Source organism: Manis pentadactyla, chromosome 16 (genome assembly GCF_030020395.1).
Source record: "Manis pentadactyla isolate mManPen7 chromosome 16, mManPen7.hap1, whole genome shotgun sequence".
Taxonomy (NCBI): Eukaryota; Metazoa; Chordata; class Mammalia; order Pholidota; family Manidae; genus Manis; species Manis pentadactyla.
In genome coordinates, this window is record NC_080034.1 from 18688266 (window position 1) to 18713715 (window position 25450).

At 38.2% G+C, this 25450-nt stretch overlaps 1 protein-coding gene across 1 annotated transcript in view; it reads right to left on the reverse strand.

Moving 5' to 3' along the window:
- Positions 1-25450, reverse strand: part of GFRAL (GDNF family receptor alpha like) — a 54387-nt gene that overhangs the window by 9725 nt on the left and 19212 nt on the right. The window contains 1 exon segment of the mRNA XM_057494039.1: positions 23508-23758. Within this exon segment, the coding sequence (XP_057350022.1) occupies positions 23508-23758 (251 nt within the window).

The following is a 25450-nucleotide window of genomic DNA, read 5'->3' on the forward strand; positions in this document are numbered from 1 at the left end:
ATTGAATAATTCACTAATGTCTACCTTTTGTAAATGTGTAAGACTTTACCTGGTTGGCTTACACAATTTTTCATAATTTAATTAAAAATGTAGGGTAAAAAGTTAGGAAAATAATAAAAGAAAGGGATAAATTTTGAAGGGCCTTCATAATCATTTGAAGTGAGATGATTCCAAAAGTTTGTAAGTTATTGAGTTTTAAAATGGAAAAAAACCCTGTAATTGTAGTATGCCTTCCTTCAACATAAATTTGCAAGCCTTCAGGGGAAAGCTGAACATAAAAGTATGATACATGGTGTTAATTCTACTTAGCAACTTTCTTGAGAATAGATATATTTATCTAATTTACAGTATAATATGGCTAATGCAATACCATACCCATGCAATTATCTAATGGCCAACAAGTATATATTACCACCTTTCACATCTGAAATAGCACATCTGTCACTCTGCAGTGACATATGCTGTAGAGGGTATGATTACATAATGTTTAGTTCTTTCTTTAGTTATCTTTAACTGATATTAGCCAAAGCTCTACACATAAGTCACATATTCACACATTATCATTTTTAAAAATGTCAATTCAGTGTCCTGACAGACACTTTACTTAAATTTATTTTCCTTGATGGGCTATATCTGAGAATACATTTTTAAAACATTGGAAAACATGGGTATATGTGATTGGCAGATGAATATTTATATATTTTGGTCAGGCATAAGATGTTCATTGAGGATTCTTATTTAGTCAACAGAAAGTTAGAGAACACAATACTTACAATATTTTAGGTCCATGAATATAGGCATTACTTTACAATCTCTTTCTTACTAGGCACACGTATGGAACACCTGATATTATAACTTCTTGTTCTCTACTCCTGGGAGTCAAACAGATATTTCCCCCTGGAGTTCGGGAGATGCCTGACCTCCAAATGCTCCTTAGAGAGGTTTGTGTGACACATTAATTCCACATTTGCTGCCAGTTCGTCTGCTGTTCTTCAATTTCCCAACTTGGCCTTGTGGGATCTGGAAAATTTAGAATCTGCCCTCTCCTTAGGAAACCAGAGGAGTTCAGGGATCATTTTTACCAAGGCATCCTATAAATGTCCACAGGACCACGTGATAGAAATCAATACATTTGGACCCAAGTAAAAATTTTCCAATAACTAATTACTTCCTACTTCAAAGCTGGCACTGTGGCAATCAACGTGGGGATATGCTGGTAGGATGTTACATGGTCAGCTGTCATGAAGTTCTCCATCTAGTTTCAGGAAAGGGGAATAATGTGAAGAAAGCAATGGGGGCAACAATAAGGACAGAGAAGAGAAAGGTACACATTTGAGGAATGGTGAGAAGGCTGACTTGCTTTCTGCATGTTCCTGGAAATCAGATGAAGGGGTTTAGATGTGGGAAGGATGAAAGCATGAACAACGGAGAGCAGTATCTGTCTTTGGCTGATGGACATAACGTGATCATGGCAGAGTTGGAGAATTAGTCTAGTCATGGTTGATAGGCTGGTTTGGTTTGATGTGAAGGCTAACTAAGAACCTATAGCATCAACTTAGGCATGAGAAGATAAAAACTAAAATAGGTGGTAGGAGCTGGAGTAGAGAGGAGAGAAAGTGTATAGGTATACTCAAAACAGAGATTTGTTAGGAAATAGAATAGGTGCATAACATGGGAGCACAAGCATTAGAATTACATATAGATTAAAAACTGGCTCAGCCTCATCCCAGTTCTGTGATTTTAGGCAATTTATTGAGGCTCTGTCCGCTGATCTTTTGGCCCAAAGTAAGTGCTCAATTATTTGTATAAATGTTAAGTATTACATAATCTGGAATTTTATTTGATATTGAAAATGCAGAGGGCTCAGTCAAAGATGACTCTTAGGGTCTTGATACAACATGGTTTTTGAGAATAGCATTGACATGAAAGATGAAAGAATAGTAGAGGCAAGAACTACAATGTTTGTCTCCCCACTTTGCAACCTGACTATAAAGAGAAAAAAACACTGGCTTTGGGATCAGAAAGAACTCCCTTACAATCTTAGCTGGGTCACTAACTGTAGTTGGACAAGGTAGCCTCCTGCTTCTCATATGTAGAAAGGGAATTGATAGTGACTGTAGTATTTTGCAGAAAGATTTACTCCTCTATTACCATCATGGATTTTACACCCACCACCTGACATCAGGTGACTGAGAGGACCGTTGTTCGTGGAAGGATTATCTTTACTGCCGCAGTGACATGGGACTTGACCTCGACTTGAGTTAGTCAAAAATGTCAGCAGCAACAATGTATGTTACATCAGAGCAGAAGCTTAAGAATGATTCCATTGCTTGTTTTTTGTCTCTGCTGTGAGAACGGCATGTGTCAAACAGTGGCTGTGCCTTTAGCTTGAGTCAGAAATCAGCCACAGAGCCTCAGCACTCAATCCACTGCCTGCACGCGGCGTGATGAGAAATCATTCTTTGCTCTCGTAAACTGCTGGGATTTGGAGATGTTACTGCGTGACATAGCAAAAACTGGCTAAGTCAGGGGTGATAATATACCACAACTGGAAACTGTGGACACATGCTAAGTGCTAATAAATATTAGCTCCTACTTTTTTCTCCTCTCTTATGTTTATCAACTGAATTATTGGTAGAAGGAGAAGAAAAAAGTGAAAGGGTAAAGAAAGGTAAGAGAGGCTGAGAGCAGAGGTTGAGAAAACTGGGGGGGAGAACACTGAACACTAGGCTTCCCTGTGGAGACAGGAACGCTTTCCCCTCTTCTGAGGGAACTACGAGGCATGGGGGGGGACGCCGTCACTGCAGTATCGTCTCTCATGCGCCAGCGTTAACTTCAAGTTCACTTTATTTTCAACAAGGAGCGTGGGATGCAGTATCATTTCCTCTACTGGGATATACGTTATAACCCAATCAATTGGGGCCACATTATTTTTATCCATAAACACCTTCAAGTTACATTACAGTTCAAGATAATAGGCCCTTGTAAATATGGATTTTTCAGCTGTTTTGTCATTTTAAATAAACCCACAACGTATAACAAGAATTGGAAATACAAATAGGTTACTAGTAAATATAAACACTAGAGTGTAGTAAGGAGTAGCATAGTGGAAAGAGGCCAGCCCTCAGCTTGAAACCACAGATTCAAGTTCCTGCTCTAAAATTTGTTAAGTGTATGATCTGCTGTATCTTTAAAATAAACAAAACAAAAAAAAAACACAACTCTTCTGTGCCCCAGTTTCCTATTCTATTAAATTAGGATAATATTCATTGGCTTATTGTGTAGATAAATGAGATGAGACATATAAAGGATCTTGCAGAGGGTAGATATACAATAGAAGCTATCATTTTTTTAAATTAGAAAAGTATGTATTGGCCATGGCTGTATAACACTATTGACTGTGGCATATTTAAAATTAGAATCCTAGGCCTTCTCATTATATGTTTTGATTTAATAGGTCAAGGGAAAAGTGGGGATTAAGTTCTGGACATTCATAATTTCAAAAAAGCTCAATAGCTACTTTCAGTCCGTGGTCAGGATGAAGAACAATTTATAGAAAATGGAAAAAACACATGACTTAAGAGGGAAAAGAGAGAAATCAGATTATAAACCACATTATGATAGGCTAGTGAAATAGGCATTCTTGATGAGAAAGAGTGAGAGGACGTCAGGGAGTTATGTTTAATAGATAAAGTCCTTTGGGGAAAAATTAGCAACTGGGGGGAGAATAACCAGAGACAGGGCACAGCATCTGCTAAACCAGTTTTACCAACTGAAAAAAAATCGTTTGGATCAGTAAGAGGTATGACCACCTGAAGAGCTCTCTTTCAGCTGATGGTATTAAAAGAACAAAACAATGAAAAGCAGCACTATTTCCATTGTAGAGGAGGGGCGCTGGAAGGGAAGTTTGGGCCAAACAACAGTGAGATAAATTGACTAGGGTGAAGCAGCCGTGTAGAAGTGTTGGAAGGAGCTATTAGGGTTGTAGACATATGCTTAGTGTACGTTTTCAATGTAATAACTACCATATGTACTTTAAACAAAATGGCATTGTAAGTTTTCGGCTGTTACACTAGGAAGAGTGAGTGAACAGAGATGAAGGTACTGACTGGATCATGGCTGGCCTGGCAACTTAAAACGTCAACAGAGGCATCTTCTTACACAGACCCCAGGGACACACAGCAGTGGATCACGAAGGTAAGTTGCCCTTTGAAGAAAGCCCTGCCATCTGATTTTTATGGCTGCCTTCCACTTCAGATTGCCCTGATTCCCAACTAAAGTAGACATATAATTAGGAACTGGTGGGGTTTGGCCTCTTTCTTCAGTTGGGTTGCTATGAAAGTCCCTATCATATGCCTAACAGTAAGTGTCTGGCCACCTTGTTGGGTTCTAAGGCAATAATTAAACACCAGTCCCAGAATTCTGGCAAATGAAAGCACATTGGGAGTTGGGAAAGCAAAGTTATCAGCCTCAGTGGCAACCAAAGGGAGCCATTCCCCACTAAGCCAGGAGCCTTAAAGAGACAACAGGGAAGAGACCCTGGCACAGAAGCATACTTCCCAAGCATTACCAAACATTCACCCCGTGCACAAAGCAGCTGTCAGCCATTCCGAATTCCTTTATCTAGTTTGAAAACCAACTAGTTCACTGGGATTTACACAAGCCCCAGATGAACGCTTTCCAAAGAGTAATGAGTGAGAAGAATTTTAGAAGTCTGGTTGTGCCCCTCTTTACAGTTTGCTAGATAGCAATGCGATATTAGGATATTCTTGTCACTTTGAGATGGAGAGAATATTTACTGATGCTTGCAACGCTATAAAGAGTTTTCTTGAGCTCAGGAACACAACCCGAGAGGATGGTTTGAAACAATCTCAAACTAATTAAAGGTGAACAATTGTCATTACCAATGGATTCTTAATACATCTCTACTCCTTGCTCATCTGTCTCATCTGAGATATTTTATTTGTCAAGTACCAAACATTCTTTATTCTGAGGAGTCTCCCTTTAAGATGATATCCCAGCATGTAGGTGCCAGGGCAATCACTATTAAGTGCCCACATATGGTGTTTTATGGGAATACATCTGATGCTATTATATTGTTGTCACAAGAATACTTGGCTATTTAAGCCAGGAATACACATGCTCATAATAAATTATTTTTATGACTTTACATACACAATCATGATGCACAGAAAGTATAAAGGAAAGACTGCTTATTTTATGCAGCTTTGGCACTAACTCCATCCCCAATTATAGGCAACGAGGGGATTGTATGAGGCCAATGAAAGCATAAGAGTGGAAAATGGAAAAGATAACACCCTGCTTTCACATACTGAGGCCTGTTGTTGTTCAAATTGTAACAGTATTGTTTTGTTTTATTTCCCTCCATGATCTTAAAGGCTCCTTCCTTCTCTAGTGATGCCAAAATTTGAGTTGTCTCACTCATCAGTGGCGACTCTTTAATCTTTCCTTTTTGGCTTAGGGCAAACAACAAAGGTAGTTATGGGTGATTCACACCATCTTTCATGCTCAGAGGCAGACTTTTTCCCCTCTATTAACAACACCTAAGCCTTTAAGGGTAGAGTTGGGAGAAAGTGAAGGTAGGAGACAGCTGTTCTGCTGTTTCTGTGGAGGGTTTGTTACACTTCAGTATTTCCAAATTATAGCCGTGTGGAGCATTTTCTGCAAAATAAGAAGCCAAGCCAAATTTGCTGGTTTCAGGTCTGCAGACAAAAATTTAAACCAGCTGGATTTTCTTGGGAACTTTTTGCATGCAAGTAAACCTCGTGGTGAAACCAAAGCCAGTATTTGTCTCCATTGGATGGGCTACTATTCCCCTCATGTCTCTTCCCCTGAGGGAATTTGGAATTTTGAAAGGTACTCAGAGAAACAGGCCAGGTTATTCCTCAGACGACCTGATTGGAATCTTAGCCATGAAGATGGAAGATACAACCAGATATGATGCCTCTTAATCAGTCTTCAGAGAGATGGCAGGAAGCTGGGTCTCTATTAGCTGACGTTAAATTACTGCAATTAAAACTAACTAATGACTTCCTGTACACATGTACTTACAAAAACAAAAGCCAAAAGACACGAACGGACTCTCTTAAACTCTCTTTCTCTCTCTTCCCCCCACCCCCGATACACACACACACACACACACACACTAGTGTCTGGTCAAAGTGCTAAGTAATGGCCAACTTACTGGACTTGGATTTAGTAACAGTCCCACATCATATATTGCATGTGCCTTAAGTGAAAATCATCATGTTCCTTGCTAAGAAATGCAGTTTCAAAAATTTAAAAATATAAGTAGTAGAAGCAAAGAAATATGCCATGTTATAATTATTTAGTTATTCTGGAATATGTTATTTATAAAGCTATTTAGCCTTTGGAAAACAAAACAATAAAAAGTAATCCAACACTAGAGAAAACCCATTTATTACAAATCTCAATTGAGATCTCTGAAAGAAAACATTTTTCCAAGCAGGGAGAAAGAAATGATACACACTTTCTTAAAATTTTAGGGTAATCATAGGAAGAAAAGTTCTTGGCTGATGACTGGTCTTTTGGCATTAAAAAAACAATCAAAACAAACAAATCACTGCAGAGTTGGCCTTTTCCACAGACAGTGTGGATGTTTGTTGAAAATGTACTGGCCTCAGAAGTATCTTCAGTCACCTAATCCAAACATCTACTATCAGAGATCTTCTATTTCTGTTAAACTATTACTAAAATTTAATATGCAAGAACTCTGGGGACAAGGAAGAGGACAACTCTCTAGGGAGAGGATTTCCTCCATACTACCTGGTATAGTTCAGAATCCAACTTTTTTTTTAAGGTATCATTGATACACAATCTTATGAAGGTTTCACGTGAGCAACATTGTGGTTACTACATTCACCCATATTATCAAGTCCCCCCAACATACCCCATTGCAGTCACTGTCCATCAGCATAGTAAGATGCTATAGAGTCACTACTTGTCTTCCTTGTCTTCTCTGTGCTATACTGCCTTACCCGTGCTTCCCCAATATTATGTGTGCTAATCATAATAATCCTTAATCCCCTTCTCCCTCCCTTCCCACCCATACTCCCCAGTCCCTTTCCCTTTGGTAACTGCTAGTCCATTCTTGGATTCTGTGAGTCTGTTGCTGTTTTGTTCCTTCCATGTTTGCTTTGCTGTTATACTCCACAAATGAATGAAATCATTTGGTACCTGTCTTTCTCCACCTGGCTCATGTCACGGAGCATAATACCCTGTAGCTCCATCCATGTTGTTGCAAATGGTAGGATTTGTTTTCTCCTTATGGCTGAATAATATTCTATTGTATATATATGTACCCCATCTTCTTTATTCATTCATCTGCTGATGGATACTTAGGTTGCTTCCATGTCTTGGCTATTGTAAATAGTGCTGTGATAAACATAGGGGTGCATATGTTTTTTTGAATCTGGGATCCTGTTTTCTTCAGGTAAATTCCTAGGAGTAGAATTCCTGGGTCAAATGGCATTTCTATTTTTAGTTATTTGAGGAACCTCCATACTGCTTTCCACAGTGGCTGAACTAGTTTACATTCCCACCAGCAGTGTAGGAGGGTTCCCCTTTCTCTGCATCCTCGCCAGCATTTGTTGTTCCTTGTCTTTTGAATGTTGGCCATCCTAACAGGTGTGAGGTGATATCTCATTGTGGTTTTAATTTGCATTTCCCTAATAATTAACAATGTGGAGCATCTTTTCATGTGCCTGTTGGCCATCTGAATTTCTTCTTTGGAGAGGTGTCTGTTCAGATCCTCTGCCCATTTTTAAATTGGGTTATTTGCTTTTTGGGTTTTGAGGCATGTGAGCTCTTTATATATTTTGGATGTTAACCCCTTATTGGATATGTCATTTACGACTTTATTCTCCTATACTGTAGGATGCCTTTTGGTTCTGCCGATGGTGTCCTTCACTGTACAGAAGCTTTTTAGTTCATTTTCACTTTTGTTTCCCTTGCACAGGGAGATACGTTCATGAGAAAGTTGCTCATGTTTATGTTCAAGAGAGTTTTGCCTATGTTTTCTTCTAGGAGTTTTATGGTTTCGTGGCTTACGTTCAGGTCTTTGATCCATTTTTAGTTTACTTTTGTGTATGGAGTTAGACAATAATCCAGTTTAATTCTCTTGCATATAGCTGTCCAGTTTTGCCAACACCAGCTGTTGAAGAGACTATCATTTCTCCATTTTATTTCCATGGCTCCCCTATCATATATTAATTGGCCATATACATGTGGGTTTATAGCTGACTCTCTATTCTGTTCCATTGATCTATGGGTCTGTATTTCCCAGGCCATTGGTCTTTATATTACAACATACTACTCCTCATCAAACACAGTTTCAAGGAGTCTGTGGCTATATACACACATTCCTTGGAAGATGCAGCATTTATAATTAGTTGACAATTATACATTCCACATCATCAGGGGAGAGGAATATATTATGGTCATTAATTAACATCACAGCTTCTAGTGTCTGAAACTTCCTTGTTTAACTTCTGCCTTAACTGCCTTCTGTGTGACCTTGGACAAATAACTAACTTTTAGATGTCCTGGTTTCCTCTTGGGTAAAAGAAAGAGCACCTACTTCATATATTGCTTGTGAAATTTAAATTAATCAAGATTTATAAAATGAGTATCAGAGTGTGTCACACATAGTAAGCCTTCAAAAGGGTCACAGGACCCTGAGTAAGCAAAAGACAAGTAAGCTAGCATTCACAGAGTACCACTTTAAACTGGCTAGTAGTATATTTAAATGTTTATAACCCCTTCATTTTAAAGATAAATATATATAGCTTCAGGTTTCTCCATGTTATCATTTCATAATGTTGACATGAGTTTGCAAGCATGTCCATTAAAATATTCCTTGCAGTTTGTCAAACGGTAGTATTATTTAAACATTTGTCCTGATCCTGATATTATTATTATGCAGTGTTTTTAAGATCTGCTTCTGTACTTTTGTCATCCACTCTTTCTGGAGTTTCTCTGAGGCAGGTGATAATGAGGCAGGTGATAAAGAACACCAACACTTGATAGTCATTGCTTTCCGTAACAAATGATGTTAAACTTAAAGCTAAATGCACAGAAGAACCACTTCTATAGGCTCTACTTCTCCATTCCAAAGACTGGTGCCTCCCATGATAGCCCCAAATACACCAGCAGACACGTTAGAGCTTTCCCTGTAGTCTGAACCTGGTAACCAAGTCTGACTTACTGCAATCTTTGTGGGGGTCAGGCAAATTCAGGTGACCTTAGGGGGCCTGAGATTTTTAGGTGTGGAATTCTGATGTAGATTTCAACTTTCCAAAGTGTCCTTTAAGAGCTGCAGAAGTTAGCCTTCCTAATTCCATTCACGTTTCACATCAGAGATTTAAGCATGCAACCTTATCTAGCTGATTTCCTCCCTTCATCCTCTGGTTGCTCTTCACCTCCAAGCCTAATTTCACCAGCGTAGAGCACACATTCTGCACTGCTCTCTTAATATTGTGTTGTATGCTGAGACTCAAGTGATGACACTGTTCTGAGGCTTTCTGACTCATGACTCTTATCCATCAGGTCAGTGGTTATCAATGAGGACAGTGAAATGTGGGGCCAGTAGGAATTCTTCCAGTGATCCATGTTTACTTTTTTGCATTCATAAGATGACAACCTTTGTAGTCATACATCTGGGATATATTAATAATTTACTTATACTTAATAAAAAGCAGGCATCATCTCACTATTCTTTAATCAAAACCAGTGCCTCTCTTGCTGTTGAAGGTGGAGATATTTTATGTTGTGGGGATGAATGGGAGGGATGAGATCTTTTGCTCTACCCACTTGGTAAACAAATCAAAACACATTTAAGAATCATGATTCTAGGGATGGTATCTCCTTTGGTGTTCTCGGGCCAATTCCAATGTGGTGGTGGCAGTTGGGGGCTGCCACATCAACAGACAATTCTCTTGACATCAGCGGGTTATTCTATATTCATTTCAGTTCTGATACTATCTACCTGGAGAAAGCATCACTTTCTACTTTAAGAGTTCAGTCCTAGAAGACTTCCCCTGTCACCCTCTACCCCATTACAGATGCCAGTCTTAAATCCAGATTATTATCCAAACTTCTGATGGCTTGGCTATAAACTAGAGGTTCCTACAACCTTTGCCTTGTATTCAGTTAATTTGCTAAAGTGGCTCACATCTCAGAGAAACATTTTACTTACTGTATCACCAGTTTATTATGAAAGGATATAACTAAGGAACAGCCTGATGGAAGAGATGCATAGGATGAGGTGTGAGGAAAGGGCACAGAGCTCCCATACCATCCCCAGGCATGCCGCTCTCCCAGAACCAATGCATGTTCACCAACCTGGAACCCCACTGAAACTGTCCTTTCAGGTTTTTCTGGAGACTTCATTACATAAGCTTGATGACTTCAATCATTGGCCATTGGCAAGTGTTTCAACCTCTGGCTTCTCTCCCCTCCCTGGTGATCTGGGGGTGAGACTGAAGGTCCCAGCCCTCTAAGCACTTGGTTCGGTTCCCCTGGCAACCAAATCCCCATCCTGGGTTACCTACAGGCTTTCCAAAAGTCACCTCATTAACAAGACAAAAGACACCCTGATTGTTCGCATCACAGGAAATTGCACCTAGATTCTGGTTGATTTCAGGAGAGAATCAATGAGTACTTGAAGCCAGGGATTCTTAAAAGGTGGTATCGGGATCACCAGTATCTGCAATACCTGGAACTTGATAGAAATGCAAATACTCAAGTTATTAATCTGTGTTTAATAAGCCCTCCACAAGATTCCCATTCAGCTGAAGTCTGTGATCCACAGCCCTAAGCCACTATCTCCAGGAGAGTTTGAATAAATTATAAGGGCATCTACTTGATCACTTTCATGACACTAACACACCTGGTGTCCATGGAAAACAGAAAACTAGATTGACATAATGCATCAGGTTAACTAGGTTGGTCTATTCCTCAGTCGCAGACATATATGAGATATGTAAATTATTTGAAACATCAGACTCGATTTTTTTTTTTTATTAAGAAGCCCGTAAGGACCTGTTGAGGTCCATGACACTCAAAGTGCGATTTCAAAACTAAACAGCCATAGCATTACCTGAGAGCTTGTTAGAAATGTAAATCTCTTGCTGCACCCTACTGAATCAGACAGAATTGGCATTTCAACTGGATATCATGTGATTCTTATACATATTAAAATCTGAGACTCATTGAGTTCATCATCTGCCCTCAATAAAAAATATCATATTTAAGAAATCACTTTTCCTGTGAAATTATGAAACACCTTAGATCTTTCACAAATCATTCCATCTCTCCCACTACCCGTGATGTCATACTGAGTATGCAAAAATTATTGATTTGTGTGATTTTTTCCAAATCCTTCAAAATCTATGGTAAGAATTAATATGTATTGAATTTTACTATGCTCTTTCTTTACATGATATTTCTTGACGTGAGTTAACCATTATAATCTTTGCTCCAACATTCTGGGTTAGAGTTATGTTTTCCATTTAACAGACAAGAAATTGAAGCAAAGAGGGAGCAAATTACTTGTTCAGTTACTTATCTTGTATGATAAATTACCCGACTCCAGACATGCTGGTGCCATATCGCCTGCTAAGGATGTACTCTCTAACACAGTCTATTAACACTTCCAAACATGGCATCTGCTTACGGTGTAGGGCAGGGACATGGGACAAGCATCAGTTAACTTTTTCCTGCCTATGATGAAAAATGCTGAGATATAAACAGTATAGTAAAAGGAAGGATTCCATCTTAGCGCTAAGATTCCATTTTAAAAACCAGGGAGTTGTGAAGTAAGATTCCTAACATATTCTTTAGCAAACAGACAGTTACTCAACCCCACTTTGGGGGCAGGGTGGATGTTCTTGATTGATATGTTCCCAGAGGGGAATTGACCAATTTCTTGCATTAAATTGATTTTGCAGAATTACCTGGAGGACTGATAATAGAAGAGACTTAATGTCTCTTTACTGGAGATAAGCATTTTGAGACCACCTTACAAGTCTATACCCCCAACCCTTTGAAAAGTGCTTAAAAGACAGAAACCCCAGCCTTTTAGCACACTTCCTCTCTGAGGACGCCCACACTTTTTCTCTCTTTAAGTGCTAAACTTTCAATGAAACTTTCTCACTGCTCAACTTGTGTTTTGTCTCTCTGCACTTTTACAGAGGTAAGTGTCTTTGTTTCTTTGCTACCTCATTCTATTTCTAAGTCTTCACTTAGTCTCCACTTTACTCCTGATAAGGAGGGAGGGGCTGCTGAGAGCTCAGATTTGGGCCTGCGAGTTCCCACTGCCTGGGTGACCGGATGGAACTGCAGTTGCTGGAGCCCGCCTGGAAATCTCCCTTCTTTGGGAAATTCTCAAACCTAATCTCACTCCATCCTATGCTCCATGGCTCCCCAAATCCTGGGGTGGTGGGAGCTAGTCCCCACACACTGCAGGTCCAAGCGGACACGGGATGCCAAGTGACTCTACACCAAGAAAATGTTCAGCGAGCTTTCTCTTTTTCCCTCTGCACTTTCCTCTTCTCAGCTGCCTGCAAGGTTGCTACCATCCATTTCCACTTTCCCTCTAATGAATTCCTTCCTTACCTATGCTATTTGACCTGCTAGAGAATTCTTTCTTGTTCAGAGTCAAGAACCCTCCCCCATCCAGGTGATGCCTCACCTGGTGCACAGGGAGAGGCCTCCCAGACACAGCTGCCTGGCAACACGCATTAACGGGAGGCATTGCTGCTGATCATGGTTCTTTACCAAAATTCAAGAGTGGTGCTGAGGAAGAAGGGAGGTAGAAGAGGTACTTTTTATATTTTAGGTATGAAAGCTAATAAAGGTTAAATATATAGACTTACCTCTGGGCTCAAATCCAAGGGATCTATGCAGAATTCTAAGTCTACAAATTAAATAACAAAAAAAGCCAAAAGTTACAGAATTTACCATGGATCTGAAATTTTACATGGGGTGGTTAATGGAAGTCATTCTAAAGAAATGGTTTATTTGTTTTTACTATTCTTTTTATTGCTAACTTATAACACACATGCCCATTCTCTACAGAATTCAAACGACTTTGCAAAAAAATGGAAAACAAGATCCTAAAGGAATAATTAACTAATTTCTAAGAGGAAAACATACATTTATAATTGAGTATCTGTGAATTTGATGAACTACAAATTCACCATGGAGCCACTTTAATCCAGAAAATACAAAATACTGGACTATTTAGGGGCTGTGTTATAAATGTGAATACAGAGTAGAGAAATTCTGTTGAGTGTTCCTTGGAAAACCAAGAGACTTTTTTAGCACCTGGACTGAATTTGAAGGAAACCGAACTTGAATTAGAGTTTTGTATAGAAACCAAGAAAAAGTCAGTGGTTTGGCTAGATGAAGTGATTTATTTAAAGCCAAAACTTAACATAAAGCTCCTGGAATACTAACCTATATGAATTGGCTGTAAGAGAAGGTAGTGTGTGTGTGTGTGTGTGTGTGTGTGTGTGTGTGTGTGTGTGTGTGTGTGTGCGCACGCATGCACGTCCATAAGTGAGAGAGACAGAAATCCACAGAGAGATTTTTGTAATGGAAATGTCTAATTCACTTACCTAATTGTTTTATTTATAGTCTATAATCTTCTTTTCAGAGAGCTAGTGATCAGATGACAATAAAAATTGAACAAGAATTTACAAAAGTGAGTTTGAGCCCTTATTAATCCATTTTGTAAAATCTTTATTTTGCCAAAAATAAGTGTCAAATTTTACGCAGCTTAAAATATATATATATAAAACTGTATATTACACACCTCCATACATATGTGGGTGTGTTTAAAGGGCTTTCTATAAAAGTGTTCACTAATGGAATGTTATTTTTAGATGGAGACCTTCACTGGAAATAGATGAAATGTCGTAAATCAAGATGAAATGCAGACAAATAACCTATCCACTGAATGCAGACAAGCAAAACTAATAAAATCATCTTACTAGCAATCCTGATATCTAATACGAAGCCTCGATAGACAGAAGTGAGAGGTAGGGCTGCAAAAAAGAAAGTAAGTAGTAGAAATAGATGCTAATCAGAAGGACTCTCTTCTTAAACTTCTCAAAAGACTATATACATTTTTAGGAGTTTTTATATCAGTATTTCACAAAAGCCAGCTAGTATTATAAATCTCCTGGGGACAATCTTCTTTCACTCTTATTATTAACATACAGGGCTAATCATATCATATAGTTCAATTAAGAGGATACACACATTTAAGAGCAAAAATTGCTTGTTGACAGTATTGACACCACCCAAGAATCAACTGTAAAATAGTTTCCTACTACTCAGACTTTTTGAAGGTAGGGCTATAAAGGGGAAAGTGTCGGAAAATTTAAAGGGCTTGAAATGTTTTTATTAAACTGGGCAGTAGCAACCTAGTCTTGCTAATTCCTAATTCCTTTGCTCAAATATTTGAGCTGAAAATTCCAGCATAAGTGGAAACACAAATGAGGTTCTTAACAGGGAAGCTATATGGTTAGGACAATTCTAGTAAGGGAAGGAAAAGCAATGGTATTCAGAAGACAGTGCTGCCATAGAAATATATGAGATATTGGTTTGTTCATTGATTCACTATTTATTGAGTGGCTAATGTATACCAACTGTGTTTTTGGGCACTGGGTTGAACCAGGCCACCTTGGGAGCTGCATGGCGTTACTCTTACCTTTCTGAACACAGATATTTCTCATTCCCAGCGAAGTGTGAGAGACTCTGGAACCTATGGCCAGTGACTGGGTTTTTCCCATATGTGGATTAGAGCAGGGGTTCCCAAACTTGGTTGAAAATCAGAACCACCTGGGTGAATTTTAAAAAAAAATACAGATTTCTGATCTCCACCTCAGGTCCACTGAATTAAAATAACTGAGGTTTGGCCAAATATATACATAGCACAGACTCCCCAGGTTCTGGAGCAAAGCTATGCTATTTGCAGTCGAGGACCATTTGCCATGTGAAATACAGCTCCCAGAATGCTACTGGGTATTGTCAGATACCAACTTCCAATAAGTCAGTGGTTCCCAGACAGGCAAACACAGAAGCAGGGCTAACTGTAAATAGAAAGTTCCCGTGCCACAGATCCACTTAGGGTGGCCTTAGAGGACAATGATGAAGGGAAATGGTCTCCACAGGCAGAGTGTGAACAGAACTCTTGATTGTTCATGTGGAGAACGAAGTGGATAGAAGTTAAGACTGATAGGCAATGGTAAATTGCTTGATCAGGGAGAGGAGAAGAGCAGACTTAGAAGATTGTAGACAGAGAAGTGAGATGAGAGGCAGAGAAGGCCCTACGGTGGGGGTACAAGCACATCTTGGTGTCCAGGTTAGTGCCTAGCAGAGAGTAGCCACCGCGGAGCAGGCCCTCCATGGTCAGGTAAACTGAAGGTCTACCCAGTGGAGGACAGACATGCCCTCTCTTCAGCCACCCAATGCTTTTGCAATGAGCATGAGGAGGATAGGTATGGGAGCAAAGACGGCAGCTGTGTGTGGACCCCACAGATGGATTCCCTGTCCCTAAAGCTGAACCCTCAAAGTTCTGCCCATGCTGATGCCAAACCTTCCAGAACAGCAGAGACCTGTCCTGAGCCCTCAGTTTGGCAGTTTGGTGGCAGATTGATGATGTCATCTACCCTGAAAGGAGGCAGTGATGCATCCATACTGGAGTGCATACCTACTCTGGCTACGGATTAACCTTGTTCCTTAACATTAAAATGTTCTTACAAGTGTCTACCCTATCTTTGTGCAGATGCAAGTGGACGGGGCTTCCTCTCGGACCTTGCACCATGCATCTCCTTCTTCCCTCCCCAGGGCTTTTCTGCACACTCACCTTTCACTCAGCATACACCATACACTATACACAGTTCCCAGGGAATCACGGCTCATGGGGTGGAGAAGTGGGAAACAGGCTCCAAAGGATAATTGCTTTCCCCTTCTTCTGCCCTGAAGACAGTTCTGTGATGTATTTCGCAAAGGACCTTGGAAGGTCCCAAAAGCTGCAAGACAACTTGACAGAGCTAGAGTGATCGTGTGAGTTGATTACACTTGACTGAATTGTGCACTTCACAACAAAGGTATGAGCTCAGGTAGACCAGCTGGTTTTCAAGCTGAGGTTAGAGAATAAAATGAGGACTTGATAACATTGAGAGCTGACAGCTTCTAGATCTTGAACAGTAATACATATGACTGATAAAGCTCTCCAGTGTTGAAGGGCACAGTATTTCTGAGTTAAAAAAATTGACTCAACTATGCAGCAAAAAATAAGATTAAGGGTATTACATTTTCACTCAAGTCTATTGTTTAGATTAGCTTAAATAATTAAATTAGAGAGAGGGGCATGGGATGAGGAAGCAGGGAAATAAGGCAGACTTGGGAACTAAGTCAAAAAACACTTTATTGTGGATACTGGCACATGGAACTGACTTAAAGCAAGTAGATTAGAAACCTAACACATTTTTAAGAGGTTATATGGCCAGAGAGGCCTCCAGTCCGCCTGCAAAAAGTCTGTGACTGATAAACCCTAAAATAATTTTCAATACCTCAAACTGTATGTGTAAGATACGGTCTGTGAGAGCTCAGTGTTCCTCAAGGAGGGTATATTTCCCCCAAAGCCTACTTTGCACATGGCTATGGAGGAAAATGGATAAGGAAGATCCTGTTCAGAGAAAAAATGGGAGCCACAAAAAGTGGTCCTTCCCCGTTGTCCAAGGAAATCCACACTGCCAGGGAGGCTTCACAATGCATAGCAAGCAGAATCTCATTACTGTGTGACATAACACTCCCATTTTTGGTTATTTTGAATGTGAGTTTTTATTGAGGCTAAGCTGTCCCAATTATAGTAATGCTATTTTATATTGTATAGCCATTATATATTATATAGCTATGTATATGTTATGTATATATCATATATATATATATAGTGTGTGTGGTTGGGGGTTGTTTGTGCTGGATATGACATCAGGGAATAGCTAGTCTCTTCAGTTCATGGGTTGCCTGTCTACTACATGGTGCCACAACACCTGAATTGCACTTCACCCAAGATCTAACAAAATCTGAAAACTGAACAAAAAATATCAAGTAGGTGGGCAAATAAGTGGGTCTTAAGGTGAGAAAAGAGGTCTGTTCTAGAGATTGTAAATCAGTGAAGGGGTCGTGATGTATGTGGCCATGGATGAAATGGCCTCCTACGGGGAGATAATAGAGTTACTCTAGCAGAGAGCCTACTGAGAATTGAACTGAAGCAACCCAAATATTTCTAAGCCATTTGGATGAACCTACATGATTACCCAGAGGCCAGACTGGAGTGGGCTGGTCAGTCTGTAAGAGATGAAGAAACCGAAGTGAGGGCACAGGCAACTCCTCTGGGACATCTGGCTGTGAATGGGAGGAGATTGGGTGTTAATGAGTAAGTTTCTTATTTTCCCGCCTTTTCTAACAAACAGCAAATGGAGATCCCTGACTGTTTAAAAATGAATGGAGTACATCTATTTCTGGTAATATGACAAAATTAGCACCATAACCAATCACTCTTCTGCAAGAAAATGACTAAAAAGTGCTGGACACATTTCAAATGAAATCTTCAAATGTAGAAAAAGCATTTTCTGAAATTCAGCATTTTTTTCTTAAAGGGAATTGCAGTCTAGGAATAGGAGGGAACGTCTTTATTCTCATACAGAGCATCTAGAAAACACTTAGGACAAACATTATCCTTAATGGCAAAATGGTGAAGGAATGCCCCTTAAGATCAGGAACAAGACAAGTGTGCTAACTATCACCATTTATATTTAACCATTTACATGTATACATGGGTTCTAGGTGAGGAGCCAAGGAAGACAGAAAAAAGAAAGAGAAGTAATGAGCTTGGACCGAGGAAACAAAACTGTAATTATTAAAGAACATATGATTATCTACATGGGGAATAAAAAAGAATTCAATAACTTGCCAAATTTTATGAGTATTTTAAAATGCTGCTGTATATAAATTCATGTAAATTGATTCATATAAAAATCAACTGAATTTCTATAGTGCAACTATGAAGAGTTTGAAAATACAATCCTAAAATATGATTTACAGTAGTAATTGTAGTGTTGAGCAATATCTAGAAATAATTATAGCTGAAGGTATGTAAGAAAATTATTATTGAGAAATCATTATTTTTATTGAGAAGATAAAAACTTATTGAAAGACATCACAGAAAATCTGCTTCCATGTATTATTGGAAGGCTCAAAATCAGTAAAATCATAAAAAGTCAAATGTCCGGTGGCAGGTGAAGGGTGGCAGTGTGAAGGGGTGCTGAGGAGAGCCCAGGGCACCAGTGGATTGGGCAGGCCACTGAAAACCTGCCTGTCCTAGGGAAGTGTCAAGAGGCAAGAGCACATATAAGCTAAGGCTCCAAGCTCCTTGTATATGTGCCATTGGGCTTCATGTACAAAGCACAAATACAAAGAGAGATTTTTTGTTAAGAATTTCAAGGCGATGATGGCAGAGCATGTAATCCCAAGCTCAGGGCCCTGAGTACAGAGCCCTGTGTGACTGCAGTGGCCACAGGCCCATGAAATTGGCCTTGCTGATACCCAGGTCCTACCTGCATATACTGTAATTTTAATAGTTTATTGGGCATCAGGATTTTCAATCTCTTGGCAATTCTCATCTTCAGGAAAGATAGAACCACAGCTCCACACAGTATCATGCATGTGTGCATCAGTTTATGGGGTGGTTACCACGGTGTTGGGGGAGGAAAGGATGTAATTATCGAGGAGTAGTTAACAAAACTTAAAAAATAACGGCAATGTTCTGTATCTCAAACTGAATAGTAGATACCATTATTATTCACAATTGTCTTTATATTATAAATTTTCTTTGGTAACTATGAATCACTTCAAAAAATCTTTTAAAGTGGAAATGCAAATCATCCAGTTGATGAAGAATGATTGACTACTCTAAAAACAGTTAAAAGTTTTCTCAGTTTATATAACCCAGATAACACATAGCACAGTCAAGGTCTAAGCCCAAGACTGTGATATGCCAGGCCGTCATTTGCCATTAGAGACCATGAATTTAGGGTCATTGTAAAAGATAAGTGACCCCTCACATATGAATACAAACATCTAACACAAACAACAAAAATGCCATTTACTGTAACTGAAGAAGCAGATGTTTTAGGCAAAGCAGATAAACAGGGGAAAAGAAACAGATAATTCCAACAAACCGTCTCTTTTTCACTAAGGATGTAATTGGAACAAACATTTTTTTTCCAGTTTCTACCATATTTAAAAATACAAAAATCCTATGGCCTACTGATCTTACTGTTCAAAAATCTGTTCTATTGAAATACCGGATAACGTATTGCAGCAGTGCCTATACTAATAAACAATTACCCTCAACCTAAATGTCCACATTGATCAGTTAAATAAACCATGGTATATACATATCCATATACATATATACACTGTAGTATATTATGCAACCTTTTAACAGACTAAAGCCATCATCATATAGTACATACTTGCAAAACAGTCCACCATAAAACTCTAAGTTAAAAAAGCGAGTTGTAAAGGACTATGTACGGTTTGATTCCATTAAAGAATATGTGTATATGTGTGTGTCTGGGTGAGGGAGGCATCTGCTCAGGTACATGCAAGGTATTCAAGGTATGTATGTATTTCAAGTAAAATTAAAAGGTCTGAAAGAATGTACACCACCCTTCACCACATTGACTCTCAAGAATGGGATTGGGGAAGAATTAATTTATTTTTATTTCTGCATTGTTTAAATTTAAGTTTGCATGCATTTTTTTTCTTTTAGTACACAAAATATTTTGATATTTTAATTATTTTTGATATATAATCAACACACAGTATCCTATTCATTTTTGTATCATGTTTGTATTCCTGTGCTTTGCATTCCCTGTAGGATTTAATAAATATACGCAGTCTCTTTTTATTTTTATTTTTTTAAATAATTCTTCAAGAAGAAGGAATGGAGTCTCTAGGGGCAGAATGGGGTTATTTCTAAGTATATTTTTAGATGACTAAGTTGATGTAAAAAAGACAACTCTGAGCAAGGTGAACAGAGAGCAGTCCTGTCTGCGTGAGATACAGCCACACCTGTAGACTGAATCCTTATGTGTAACAGGGAAACACTACAGCAACCCTTTAATCCCTTCCATTTCTGTGATCCCTTCTGTCTTAACAAATTCCTTTCTCTGAAGTTCTCCTCATCAACTCTCACTGAAGCAAACTTGCTCCATGCTGCAAGATAGCAGAGAAAAGCAAGTCTGTATGGACGTAGAGATGTACAGCTAAATGCAACTTAGTGGCCAGATAGTTCATTCATTCAGGACATTCATTTGCCTAAATCTAGTCCTGCACACAGGAATGGAGGGGGATTCTTCAGTGCCTTTTCAAAACTTAATTCTGAGAGCAGAACTAGGAGGTTCTTACTGAGAGGGTTTTGAAGCATAGTGAATGGACACAAGCTTGTTTTCTTTACCATTTCACAGGCAGGAGAACATAGTGGGCGATGTTCCATCAGTCAGCCAGCGTTTGGATGCAGGGTCTGCCACACTGGGGGTGTAGAACCCTGAGCAAGCCACTTCATCTCTTCGCTAACTTTTCCTCATGTGTGCAACTGATCAAATAATAGTATCTAGCTCATGGAATTGTTAAGATTAAAGGAGAAAATGGGACCAAAAATAAGCCCTCAATAAATGCTAACTACTCTATAATTATTTATAATTATTATCAGAATGACTTGTATACATAAAGGTAGATTATCGGCAGGAAATTTATGCCCCAAGTAAGTATTTTTCACACAGCAGGGAGCAACACATCAGTGAGTCATGAAATCAGTTTAGTGGACAACAGTCAGCATTGAAAAAAATTAATGGAGTAGAATAATGTAATTTTTTAAATGACAAAAGACGTTGCACATAAAATGCATTGCTTACTGTGGTCTGAGGTCAAACGAGTTTTAAAAAAAAATGCTTCTGAGTCAAACACATGTGACAAGCTGAAAACCTTCCTTAACTGTCCTCTCAGTTCCACCCAGTCTGGCCCTTACGTAGCGCGAGCAGAAGCTAAAGGGCTTTGGAAACATGCTGTAATGATGGAATTTTTTGATAACGCATGAGCACACTGGGGAGGTGAGAGAAGTCAGGAGGTAATGCTTCGAGAGCATTCAAACACGTCCTTGTGCTATTTCTCAAGTATATAGGGCAGGGGATAAGGGTTTGTTAGAACTAGCCAACCTCAAGGATTTGGTTCTTGTTTTGGAACTTTTCTTATTAAATCAAGTACTGAGAACTGTGACAGAGGATTTTAAGTTTCCTTTAATTCTATAACCCTATCACTGGAGATTCCTACTTTAATAGGTAATGTTTGAGGAAAAATAATCTCACACAGTTTAGTCTTCCTGGTTAGTGAAGAAAGTGAAATAATTTTGAATTTTCGTTATTCAAAAACATCATACTTCAATGTTTACTGATTTTAAATGACCATTTCTACTATTTCTCTACAAATATTTTCTGTTTTGTGAAGTTATAGTTGCCAAACATAATGAAAATAAAATATAACAACAATTCAAAATACATGGGAGAAAACCAGGCTTGGAACTAGAATTAGGTTTCTGGGTCTGGCATTTTTAGGGAACTTATGCCCAAGAAACTGAGTTATCACTAACCTATAAGATCTACAATTTTTTCTGGATACCATTAATATGGAGAAATCACTTATAAATAAACATGACAATGTAACTGTATGCTGTTGGCTTAAATTATTTTATTTGGTTATTTCCTTCTGTAATATTATGAGCCACTTATTATAAGCACTTTTAGTTCCAACAGAATTAGCCACTTACTATTAATCAGAGAGGGAGATTATTTAGAAAATATGACTCCATATATGTATATATAATGCTGTAATTTTCTTCATTGTATCATGATTTCAATTGAAATCTGTCTGTAGTGCTAATTACAGAAACTGTAGAAATTCTACAGAGAACTCTACTGGAATCAAAACCAAATTATACTGAGTTATATGTCTATTACCTAATAGACAACAAATCACAATTTTGATCATACTGGCCAATGTGTATCTCTTTAGTATTTTTAAAGAAAATAGAAAAAAAATTAAATATGTTGTGTATCTGTTTATAATTAGATAGCTATAGGTATAGATATACACATACCTGCAACTTTGAAACATTTTTATATAGAGAAATTTAGTTTGCAATGAAATAGTATATGTCTATTATTTATTCCTGTGAATGGTATTTGCAGGCTTGCTGGTTATAACAAGGGTCCTAGGACTTGATGATGTTTTGGGACTTGGATGGTTGCATGGACTAACCTTGAAGATGGATGATGGAGAGGCCTTAAAGGGATCATATCCTTAGGTTTCTCCTATAAACCTAATATAACCTAAATATGAACAAATCCCTCTTAAACACTTGCTCACTTTGAGACTCTGGACAAATTATTTTAGTTTTCCTATGCTTAAAATAGAGGAAATAATCTTAGTTTTCTAATCCCTAAAATAGAGTAAATAATAACTTTAGAAAATGTGTTCTCCATCCCATCAGTGCAGGGAGGTCGGTAGACATAGTAAAGTTCAAGAGGAGAAAAAGTAAGAATGTTTTACATAGGTCAGGACAGCCATATGGTAGATTATGAAATTAATGATCCCCTGACGAATCCTACCTTGACTATACACATTGTTGTAGAGTCCTCTCTTATAGTGACTCTAAGCTTGGCCATGTGATTTGCTTTGTCCAAGTACGACAGAAGCAGAAACTTGATAAATGCTTGCACATTGGGGCTTAGCCACTAGGAGTGCTGCTGCCACCGTGGAAGAGTCCCAGGATCTACTGCTGAAGGCGTCACATGGAGAACCGTGTATCACAGCCAAGGACACCCGCTAAACACGATTGTGGACAGTCAGCCTCAGATCTCAGATGAGCCACTGGCTCACTGTAGCTACGTGACTGACCCCAGACAATATCACCCAAAGAACCACCCAGCTGAGCCAAGCCCAATGTATAGAATTGTGAACAAATACATGGTTATTTCAAGGCACTAAGTTTTCAGGTGGTTAATTACTCATGATAGACACCTAATGCATTCAGTTATTTGGCAGGATAAACCTTTCATGTGGTTGATAATGAAACAAATAAATAGTAACTAGGAGTGACTGATCATGTAAATTAAAAATATAGACCACTCGTAGATAAATGAATACAATAGCAAATGCATCAAACACAAGCAGAAACTGTATTTTAAAATGGAACAGCAGCATAAAATTGTCTTGGTGAACAAATTTTCTGTGCTGGAGTACTACTTTGTACTGTATATACAAAGGCTATATGTGTGTGTGTATATGTATATATATATATATATAATTTACTGAATATATATATAACTTACTGAAACATGATCTTCTATGAAGCATATGCTGGAAAATCTCACACAAGGATTCTTCACTTTGCGTAGTGGTCCTGCAGGTGCACTGCACTTGAAGGACGGTCCCAAGGGTACTAATGTAAGCGGCTTTGCAGTCATCACTTCCCGAGCAGGTGAGGTCCTGCTCGCTTAAGGTACTGATGCAAGTCTCATCTTCACGGCACTTTCTAGTCACACGCTGCCAGCACTTGGACTGAAATGTCCTATAGCGTCTCCTAGAAAGAGTCCAAAAATGAAATTGGTCTCTGAATAATATTTTACATTAACTTGGTGCTGCCTCATCTACTGAAAGATTGACGTGAGACACAAGGCCTCCTAGATGCCAGTACCGAGCTGAAACCTAAGTTTGTAGATTCAAACATCCCACTAGAGAGTGTGGAAGAAAAAGTAGCGAAATCTTGTGTGTTATTTTCCTTTCGTGATGAAAGACAGAAGCTGAGTTCAGGATTCCCTGGATGAATTTTTCTTCGTTACTAATTTTATTTTTAAGGGTGATGATTTGCAGTATGAACTACTTGAGAGATTTATTAGTCAACGTTTTTTGAGGCAGAATGTGGTTTTGTGACTAGCACTGGCCATTGTCTCACACCAAGTGACATCAGGAAAGGCGCCTGACTTTTCAAGCCAGTTTTGAGACCTGGGCGGTACTGTACTCTTCCTCAGCTTTTCTAAGCAGACTAATTAGAATTTACAAAATGCCGTGAGCTTCTCTGGCAGCCAGAGCTAATTTAAAGCAAAACATTGTAAGTTTATTTAATGGCGAAGGAAATACATTAGAACCACATCCATTTATAACTTTTCTGACTACATACTTGATCATTATTGTACTGGCTTTGAAGAAAAGTCTGGATTGTGTAAAATAATTTCATTTTGGAAACTTTCACAGTAAGAAGATATTGTCAGGGGAACCAAGGATATTAATCATTCTACTTAATATTTATCACCAAATTTTTAACCCTTTCTTGACTCTGTCACCATCAAAACTTCATGAAACTGAGTACATAGCAGTTGTCATGAGCTACTTTGTACACATGGTACTACTCTGCTTAAATCCCTAAACTGCACACTGTTCAATAAACTCATATTTTAAGTCATTTTAAAGGAATCAGCTTCTTTAGTACAATGGCAAAAATCAATTTGAATATACTAAAATTTATATCTAAAAAATACTACAAATTTTTTGAGCTTAAGTCTGAGGCCAGAAGAATAAATATGTTCCTTTAGTGCAGTTAAGTGTTATATATAAGATATCATCTAAATGTATTAACTGTATTGATTATCATTTATGAGTTGATAGAGAATAAATTGGTACCTAGATGCCATTTATTTTGTTCAATATGTATTTTACTAAGTTTAAATTTCATGATGTATTTAATCATTGGAAGTTATTCAGAAAAGTAGTTGTGAAATTTTGCAAAAATAATTAAAGGATATTAATTAACAATTTTAAAAAATCATAAAAATACTGTGGTGCATTAATTACTAAATCATTTGGAAGAAACTTTTAAATATGGGAAAATTTTATATTATAGAAATTTTATATTAGGTTTGAAAAGTAAAATGTTTTGATGTGTTTCATTATCTTTACTTTCTGAATATCATGCAATCTTCCTCTTTGGTTTATTACTAAAACAAGAGTTTAAAAGTGACTTTTTAAATGGAGTTGAGTTGATTATTTTGCTTTTATTTTTGCTATTGATTTCCAGTTACATTGCAAACTGTAAGAGTGTGATCTGTGTAATTTCTGCACACAGAATGCATTCCACTTGCCTCTGTGGCCTAATACATAGTCAAATTTTATAAATATTCTGTGGCACTTAAAATAAATGTGTATATTATGGAGTTTTGCTTTAAAAAATAAATAGAATTTTTTTCTAAGCATGTACTTTTTTTGCTACTTGAATTCA